This window comes from Rhinolophus ferrumequinum, chromosome 15 (assembly GCF_004115265.2).
Source record: "Rhinolophus ferrumequinum isolate MPI-CBG mRhiFer1 chromosome 15, mRhiFer1_v1.p, whole genome shotgun sequence".
NCBI classification, from domain to species: Eukaryota; Metazoa; Chordata; class Mammalia; order Chiroptera; family Rhinolophidae; genus Rhinolophus; species Rhinolophus ferrumequinum.
The window spans coordinates 16,677,893-16,688,180 of NC_046298.1; the positions used below are offsets into that span (position 1 = coordinate 16,677,893).

General features: G+C 33.2%; 1 protein-coding gene across 1 annotated transcript in view; it reads right to left on the minus strand.

Annotated features, from left to right (window-relative positions):
- The window catches only part of TERB1 (telomere repeat binding bouquet formation protein 1), a 33,116-nt gene extending 23,376 nt beyond the window's left edge, over nucleotides 1-9,740 (minus strand). The window contains exons 1-7 of the mRNA XM_033128026.1: nucleotides 9,626-9,740; nucleotides 4,858-4,968; nucleotides 4,537-4,665; nucleotides 2,705-2,833; nucleotides 1,733-1,793; nucleotides 1,500-1,615; nucleotides 1,280-1,402 (exon numbers count right to left, since the gene is read on the minus strand). Coding sequence (XP_032983917.1) covers nucleotides 1,280-1,402; nucleotides 1,500-1,615; nucleotides 1,733-1,793; nucleotides 2,705-2,833; nucleotides 4,537-4,665; nucleotides 4,858-4,968; nucleotides 9,626-9,740 — 784 coding nt within the window. The remainder of the gene's footprint in view (nucleotides 1-1,279; nucleotides 1,403-1,499; nucleotides 1,616-1,732; nucleotides 1,794-2,704; nucleotides 2,834-4,536; nucleotides 4,666-4,857; nucleotides 4,969-9,625) is intronic.
- Nucleotides 9,741-10,288: the final 548 nt, after the last annotated feature.

Consider the following 10,288-nt stretch of genomic DNA (forward strand, 5'->3'; position numbering starts at 1 on the left):
TAAACCAATTTTGCTCTATTAGGATAAGTGCCATTAGGTCATAATATATTATTACCCTTTCTATATATTTAGGATTTGATTTGTTATTATTTTGTTAAGAAGGTTTGCATCTATGTTCCTAAAGGATATTGGCCTTTAGTTTTTGTGAAATGCCTTTTTCAAGCTTTATATGGGAAGAAGCTGGCCTTAATAAAATGTTGGGAAGTGTTTCTTCTACTTCTATGTCCTGGAATAATTCACGTAGAATTTTTTTTTCCTTAAATGTTTGGCAGAATTCACCAGTGAAACCATCAGGACCTAGAATTTCCTCTGAGTTAAGGTTTTAAACTAAAAAATTGATTTCTTTAAAAGATACAGGAATGTTCAGGTTATCTATTTCTTCTTTTTCGATAGTGTCTTTCAAAGAATTTATCCAATTCATGTAAGTTGTCAAATTTAGTGGCATAAAGCTGTTTCTATTATTCCTTTATTATCCTTTTCATGTCTGTTAAGATCTAGTGTGATATCACCTCTAATACCCGGTATTGGTAATTTGGGCCTTCTCTATTTCATGGTTAGTCTAGCTAAAGGATCCATATTATTGATCTTTTCAAAGAACTAACTTTTGGTTTCATTGATCTTTTTCTATTTCATTGGTTTCTGATTTTATTATTTCCTTCGTTATATTTACTTTGTGTTTAACTTGCTTTATTTTCTAGTTTCTCAGGTGGAAAATAAAATAATCTGAAACTTCTCCTTTCCTTACGCAAGCCTTAATGCTATAAATATCCCTCTAAACACTGCTTTTGCAGCATTCCACAGTTTAATATTGTGTTTCTCAGCTGTGTCATTCGGGCTAAAAACATTTCTAATTTCCTTCATTATTTATTCTTTGACACAAAGGTTTATGTGTTTTTTGTTTTGGTTTGATTTTTTTTTTAGTACTGAGTTGTTTAATTTCCAGATATTTGGGACTTTTCTAAACGTTTTATTTTTATTCATTTCTAATTTAATTCCATGTGGTCAGAGAACACATTCTGTGGGCTTTTTCTTTTGCTGTCTAGTTCTGTTTTGTGAAGGTATCTGGGGAGATTCAAAGATATGCTGTGTTGATCACCTTCCCAATATCTTCCTAACAATATCTACTCTCAAGATTTTTCCTTACGTAATAGTCTAAGTGCATCCAAAATGACCCAACTTACACTGGAATAAAATTAATCTATTAATTCAACAGGTTTTTATTATGCTTTAAAATAAGTTTGTTTCTTCAAGTATAATTTAGAAAATAATGAATACTTACTATTATTTGCAAGAGTGAGTCCAATAAATGAACAAATAGGGCGAATTATCTCCGGTTTTATGCAATTTATTAGCCAGTCATTTGCATGTGGGAAAAGTGAACAGCAAAGCATTTGATTTTCATCTGAAAAGGAGACAAAGTCAATTATGTTTTAATATATTTGGAAAACATCAATTTTCATTTTTAAAAATTTTTATCTTTAACTATTTAAGATAATTACCATTTTGAGGATTGTTGACACAGACACACAAAGTACTACACACTGAAGACCACAACTGATAATTCTGGAAAACATTTTTATCTGACAAATTCAACTCATATTTTGAAAGACCTATCCTATTAGATTAAAAAGAAAAGGAAGAAAAAAAAAAAAGAAAAGGAAGTAAATTAATAAAAATGTGTTAAGGTCTTATATAATAAATAATTAATAACAAGAAATTTGTATTTGTTTACCTGAACAACTGTGACAGAACTTTAATACAACCTGTTTCTCTCACAAGCGTTTGTCCAACCCCTTAAAAAAATAGCCACATATTACATGAATATGACTTGTTTATAAATAATTTTGCAGGAATGGAAAACATTTAAGTAGTACTATTAATAAACAACTTTCAATCACATTAACACAGAATTACAGTAGATAAAAATCAGTAATCAAGATTATGGAAAATAGATGATTGTATTAGCAATAAATAATTAAATATTGGCAAAAAGACCTTAAAAAAGATTATGGGAAATATATATTACTTATGCTTAGAATATGACCACTCAAATTTCCCCTAAAATTATAATACACTTATTTTGTATGGTTCTGTGTTACAATACCAAAATATGCTCCAAAACTTATAGAAAAATAGACATAAAAACTATAAGCATTTTAAATGCTTATAAAATTTTTAAGAATTTGAAGATTTAAATAAAGCTTGTTAAGAAACAACCTTAGCCTGAACAGTAAGTATACAGAACACACTATACTATTTTATCTTTGCAACTTTTCTGTTAATCTAATCTAAAATTATTCCAAAATAAAACAAAAACAAAAAATTCCTGCCCCCCAAAACAAAAATACTTTAGCCAAGAGCTATATGAAATTTAAGGCCATTGTTGACTCATACTGTAAACACTGTAACTAAATGGTCAATTCAGTGGAAAATCAACCAACCTAATTCATCAAATGCCTTTCTTTTGCTTTTAAAGCGGTTCTTTTTAAGTGTTAATTAAATAATACAAATCACTTTACTATTTCTTAAAATTAATAAATATCGAATTAAATACATGCTATTAATTCTCTTCTCTTAAAGCTAGTAGTTCTCAGAAGTTAATAAGAAAAAAGACACTGCTATAAAGATTAGAATAAAAAAATTAATGATTGTTCCAATTTATTATTTTTAAAAATGTTTCTACAACATAAAAGAATATACTTACTATTATTTGAAACTAGAACCAAAATAACATAAACAGACATTCTTTTCAAATTTGTGTTTGAATCATTAGATAAGAACAAAATTAAGTCTTCAAACAATTCTGAAGTGCACAAAGTCTGCTGACAGTAAACTGAAATATAAAAGCAAAATTTTAATTTCTATGCATAGCACAAATCAGATCTCGTTTCATTGACATTTATTGGTCATATAACAAAATTTCTGACAAATTGGTATATGTTTAGTCAACTAGCAGACCAAAGTGGCAATATCTTAATCAGAAGTACTTTATTTAGGTTCTAAAAAATGTACTGCAATCCCTTAGAATTTCCAATAAAAACCTAACTGAACAAAAAATTAAATATGACAAAAACTTAAGAAGATAAGTAAGTAAGAAAACATAGCCACAGAAAAATTTCAGAAAAGTCAGAAACTTGCTTTAGAAAACAGAGGGACAAATGATACTTGTGCTATATTTTAAGACTTTTCTAGAAATCAAAATGTCTCTCCAAAAAGCAAAAATGATACTTATGCAAAACCAGGGAGTTTTTCTGTGATAATTATGCAATAAACAGAATCTTAAAAAATAATTTAAACTCAGGGATATAATCAGCATTTTACCCAGTGTCTAGAATCAGCTAGTAAATTCTCTCTCAAAGGCAAGGACAATGTCTTATTTATCTCCAATGCCCAGCACACAGCTTTATTCTTAACAAGTGATGAAGAAAGATTCAATGGATGAAAATGTAAGAATATAAAGTTGTTTAACAAACCAATGGTTTATATTCAACCTTACTTCAGGTATACTACAGAAAAATGTTTCTGCCAACATGAATTTGTACACCCAGAGCATATTTATCCACATACAAGATGGTTGTAGGTTACCTTCATCTTTTGATTCACATACTTGGATATATAATGAACAGAATAGAAAAGCCAGTGATAGACCCACCACATCGGAAAATTAATTAAGTGATGATGGCATCATCTCAAATCAATATGAAAAAGATCTACCTTTTAATAAGAATGTTAGGAGAGCTGGATTGCCATATAAAAAAGATAAAACTGGAACCATTCATCACACACACCTCAGGAAAATTCAAAAAGGATCAAAAATTAAAAGTAAAATAAAAAACCATACAAGTACCAAAAGAAAATGTGGGTGGATCCCCGTATAACCTGGGACTATGGAAAACTTTCCTCTGGCTCAAAATACAGAAACAAAAAGGGGAAAGAAGGATGAATTTTATTTCCATCAAAATAAAAACTTAAGCATGGTAGTAAAGACAAAGTGAAAAAAAAAATGTTTCCAACTAAGGTAAGAAGAATTGTGAAAGTTTTTGAAATGGACAGAGATGATTACTGCATGTCCTGTCTAGGATATCCTTCTAGATTACCTGTGTCCTTTCACTGTCTTTGGGCTATTTTACAACTATGTAAATTGTAGAAAACTGATAGTAATGCAAGTTATTCTTGTCCACAGAAATACAAAACATTTTTGATAGTAGAATGCAATTAATTATTACCCTGCAGATACTGACCAGTTGTGTGCCTATTTGTAAATCTATTTCAGCATTCCTAAATGCCTATATTGTTTTTTTCCCATAGCCTTTGAAATAGCTGTAACATTTTACCAGTTCCTTTTTAGTTAATAAGTTAAATATAGTAAGTTAAATATTATCTCCGGCATGCATTAATTTAAATAAATAGAATACCTGTATAAAGCTATACAGACAGGTAAAAAATGAATTTAATTTTAAAATTATTTTTTAGTAGATTGTTAAAATATATAACACAATGCTTGAAGGATAATACAATAAAGCTTTTATATTTTACCATCTTGTTCTGCAACAGTTCCTAACGTATATAAGGCTGCTTCTTTTACCATGCTATGTTCACTTGACTTTGCAAGATTTTGTACAAACATCAAACCACCAATTTCCCGAAAATAAACACCAGCATCACCTGTAGGGTGTAGAGATAAAACAAAATAGAAACGATATTTATTGATTATTCTTTTAAAGCTAAAACAAATCAGATAAACATAGACACATAGTTGCAGAGCAACTGAGTGGAAGAAAAATAAGTATGCATATTTCATATATCACAATACTAAAGAACTAGAATCACAGATAAAAATTCACTATCATGTCTTACTGTTTTGTTGACAAATTGAATGAATAGTGACCAAAGCTTCCTTTTGTGATAAAGGATTGTCCATTTGATACTTCAGACACTCCAATAATAAGTTCAGGTCAGTCTTCATTTCTAAAGAACAAAAACTTCATTATTTTAAACCAAATGTTTCAAAATATAACTTAAAATTTCCCTTTCTAAATACGTTATCTTTGTAATGTTTGCTTTTTAAATAATAAGTATGCATTACTTTTATATTCTAACAAACAATGAATACATATAAAAGAAATATGTTCCCGAAATAAAAAGAACTTGAAATGAACTTCTTAAAATTATTTGATTGTCCCCTTTCATGAAATACAGGAATAGAAAATCCAGGTATTATTCTCTTTATAAATAAAGCTACACTGGTTTAAATATCTGCCATTTAGAAATGAGCTGAATGAAAATGAAAATATACCATCTTAGAATTTGTGGGATGCTACTAAAGCAGTATTTAGGAGGAAATTTATTAACACTAAATGCCTATATTATAAAATTTAAAAAAGGTCTCATATTAATGCCCTCTGCTTCCACCTTAAGAAACTAGGCAAAAAGTAAATTAAACCCAAAGTAATTGGAAGGAAAGAAATTATAAAGATCAAAGCTTTAATCAATGAGATAGAAAACAGAAAAACAATAGAGCTGGTTCTTTGAAAAGATCAATAAAACTGATAAAACAGACAAAATTGATCAGGAATAAAGAAGCAAAGACTCAAATAACCAATATCAAAATGAGAGAGATGGCATCACCATGGATTTTACAGATATACAAAAGATAATAATGGGGTTGGCCGGTTAGCTGTTAGAGTGCAGTGCTCTTAACAACAAGGTTGCCAGTTCAATCCCCCGCCATGGACCACTGTGAGCTGTGCCCTCCACAACTAGCTTGACTTGGAGCTGATGGGTCCTGGAAAAACACACTTAAATAAATGTTAAAAAAAGATAATAATAATTATGTACCATTTCATATCTATAGATTCAATGACTAAGTTGAAATGAACAAATTGCTTGAAAGACACAAATTACCAAAACTCACCCAAGAAGAAACAGATAACCTAAATAGTCATACATCTATGAAAAAAGTTGAAATCACAGTTAAAACCTTTCTATAAAGAAAAATCCAGGTTCGGATGGCTTCATTCGTAAATTCTTACAAATACTTAAAGAATAATATCAATTCTGCACAAACATTTGACACTGATGCTTTCAAGTGGTCTTTCTCACAAAGCATTCTCCTGTCAACAGACTATTATCTAAAAGACCCTAACACTTCTCAATACCTAAATTATGTCACAAGCTATGCTTGCTTACAGAAATTGAAAAGGATTCCTCACTGCAAAACAAAGAGGGCTGAGCCCAAAAACCAGGATGGTGATGGGGCACTGTGTGCAAAAAGGACCATGCGCCAAAGGGCTGAGTTCAATATAAGAATAACTATGCATCCCTAAAAAAAAAAAAAAATTTAATCAGTCCAAGCCACAGCCTATAAATATAGAAGGTTCCTTCCCAGTGGGGAGAAGGTGCTAGTTACAGCATGAGCTCTCCATTCGTTGATCAAAAAATAAAGTTTCTGCTCTGCTTTACCAAACTCATTCTCATTCTATTGGCTTCAACAGCACTGGGCAGAAGGATCTTGGTTTGGGCCTTCAAACCAGAGGGTCGGTAACACTAATGCTGATTTCCAAAATACCTCATTCACCTTTTTGAAATGCTTTTCTGTCTTTTTTTGAGGACCCTCTTCCTCAGCCAACCCTTAAGTGATGGTGAGCATTAAGAGAACACTATTCCCCCATTCTTTTAATATTTCCTCTCAGGTTAATCTCCTCCATACCCATGGATTTAATGTTCATCTTTCTGAGGAAAACTCTGAAATCTGTGCCTACAGGTATACTTTATGGTAGTTTTCTCAGGTTCCTAAATTCTTGTATATACCTCCATTAAATCAGCTATCATACACTATTCTAATTATCAGTATGCCTTTTCCCATTAGAATGTCAGTTTCCTAAAGTCAGTGTGACAGGCACAGAGTAGATGCATGATAAATATTTATGCAAATTGCTGAATTATTCATTTCCTCAATCCTGTCAAATAATCTGCAGTATATCCCACAAATATATTATAAAACTAATTTCAGATATATGATCCATGAATTTCTCACCTTGTATTTTCTTTGTGTCCTCACTTTCCATGCTTGTCTGTATTCTTTTTCTTTATATTTCATCTATAAGATAAAAGTTATTTTCTCAATTTAAATCAATGTTTGAGAATTCAAGAATTATAAATGAAAAGAAGTAGGGAAAGAATAGTTTTTCTGAAACCAGAAGAACAGGGATTAAATCTACAACTTATTAGATGTGTGATAGTGTGTGCTTAAGTTCTCTGAGGCTCAGTTTCCTCATCTGTAAAACAGGAAATTCCCATTTCGTAGAGTTGTTACAAGGATGAAATTTGAAAACACAAAAATGCATTTGGCATTCTGAAGTACTACAGGCATTCAACACACTTTACTAATCAAACACACAAATGGTTGGTTAACTGAATCTACCTGATCCTCTTCTGGTCCTACTTATTTTCTTTCCTGTAAATTTTCATCCCATCCTTTCAGATTGGGCACCCCTCCATGAATTAGAAGTTTAAAACACACACACAGTCTTTAGAACTGCATTTCTCTTCACAGGCTAAGCTTAATACTAAAAAATTTTCTAGCAATGGTGTTTTCAACATAGTATTCCATTATTAAGCTTAAATTTTGTTTGTATATCATTTGTTAGAAGAATTTTTAAAATAACTAGCAACCCTGATACGGCCTCTTATATGCTTTATTTTAAAATGCTAAACTGATTTTTTAGAAAAATGTATCAGAGTCTAATTAACTTCTTAGAGCCATAAATCAGGACTCACAGAACTCTAAAATTTTTGTCTCCAACACTACTTGGCTAAAGGGAGATACTGAATTATCCTTTCCATTTTTCATTCTCACTCTCAAAATGAAAATAAGATTCCCAAACAAAAAATGTTGAATAATAAATGTGAGAAGCTTTTTACAAAGCAATATACAAATATATACTAATTTTTCCATTTTTAACCTAAATATTCCATTGAAAAAAAGGAATGGTTAGGTACATTATAGTACATCTACAGGATACTGTTTACTTGAAATGTTTAATAACAAGGAAAAATGCTTCTGTTACAATGTTAATCAAAAAGAACAAGATAAAACTTTATCTACAGCATGATCCCAATTATGTAGAGGCAAACATAAAACTAGAGGGAAAACAGCAACATAGTAACTCTTGTCTTTAGCTGGTGGTTCTATAATGTTTTATTCCACTGTTTTCTATTTTTCACAATTTTTATAATAAAAGTTTCTAATGTTCCACAAGTCCTATTGTAGGCAAAGGACTGTTCTTTAAACCTGATAAATATCTTTTTAGTCATTACAACAACTCTACAAGGAAGCTGTAAGTATGAAGATGGATGAGGAGAGGGTAAACAATTTGCCCAATTCAAACAGCTAGTAAGTGCTAGGGCTGGAATGAAAACCAAGAAAATCTGAGGTCAGGCCCTATACTCTTGCCCTCATAGCAGTTTTATATTGTCTCCCATATGTAATTATGCATTACATTTGAGCAAGTAAGTTAAAATTTGGAAAAAGACTAAATTAAAAAAAGACATTAAAAAAATGTACTGTATCATTTGTGAAAGTTTTGCTTTGTGAGAGTTTAAGGATATTTCCTTAATTTTAATCTATTCTGCTTTTAATATAATTTTATTTTTAAAGAGGGATAGCTCATCGTCTTCAAATTGAAACTGAGAACATACACTACCTTTCTATTCCTTTGTCTTTCTTATACTATTTTCTAATAAATGGTTACTTTGCACAGTAAAATTACTAAAGTTTGCCAAGTATTTGCATTACTACAAGTCATCTATTCACTAAGTGCTTAAAAACATCAACAGCGAAGGACAAGCTACAACTTTCAAAAGACTGATAATTATTAAATTACGTTTGAAATTATAAAATATAGTCTATTCCCAAGAACAAAAACATCTGCCCAATAAAGCAGATTTTCAGTAATTTAGTGAATAGATGTAAATTGTTATGAATAAAATATCAACATTTATTGCATTCTCACAGAAAAAAAAACGGGTGGGGGTGGCATTTTTCTAGATAACAGGAAGAAAACTACCCCCCAGGTTTCACTCAATCTACTACCAATAATAGTACTAACTCAAATTCAAAAAATCTAGCTCAACATTATTGTCCTACCTGGGCTAGAAAATGTTGACATGAAAAGCTTTTTAAAATCTAAGTATCACTCCAAAGTATCAGAAAGATAAAGGACATCTTTCCGTGTGAGGCTGGCAGGGCTGAAACTCCTGCCACTAAATGCCATCACTAAGTTGTTGACAGTGGATACCTACCTTGAACTCATACTTAGCAGAAAATCCCCCCTAAGGTAGGAGAGGCAAGGGAGAAAGGGCCAATATGCAAGTACATGTAATATCAAGTTTCTGTTACAATAGCTTAAGTCGCTGGAGAAGTCAGTGAGATCCAGAAAACAAACTGAGGGTCCCAGGAGGCCTTAACATCCCCAGACTCAGTAGATTGAAGCAGCCCTTTCACAGAAATTCTCCTCCATCATCCCAGTTTGCACAGGTAACGGTACCTGACCGCTCTAGGAGGGAAGGCTAAGCCCCCCCTGCTTCCTGAATTTCAGTTCGTGAAGTCTGAGCTCTGGCTCACCTAAAGAGCTGGAAGGCCTTCTTTTGAAGAGGACTAAGGGACCAAGTTGCTGGTTAAAGGCTCCACCACCAAGCGATTCACCAGCAGCGGGTGGGCCCGAGTCAGCCGTTACCATGCCCACCCCATCAGTTGCTGAGAAACTCACGGTCCGCCCGCGATCTGGGGAACCACCTCACCTGTGGTTCCCACCCTTCCCTGCATTAGAATCATCTGGGAAGGCGCCGGCGGATTCTGAACAAGCGGGTCGAAAACTGCCAGGCTCTAGACACCTGACCAAATGGTACGTGCCAATTCTTTGTCCCCCAAGCCGAGGTCGGCTGCCTCCTCGGAAGAGCGCCTTCCCGCCAGCTCAACCTATTCCCTCAAATGGGCTGGTTCTGAAAGGAACCGTGAGGCGTTCCGCAACCTAGCGGCTGGGAGGGCCAACCGGGCCTGCCGGCCGCAGCCCTCTTTCACCGGAGGCAACCGACCGGCTCCAGGGCCAAACGAAGCTGCAGCTGCGGGAGGACCCGAACACCAACACTGAGAGCAGAGGCTGTGGCCTTTAATCTCAAGTCGCCGGGCGGTGCACTCCCGCCCTTTCGCCTTTGCCGCCCGTCTACCACGACGCGGGCGCGTTTCCCTCCGAGCCGGCTAGGGGCACTTCCGTGGGGCGGGACTTCC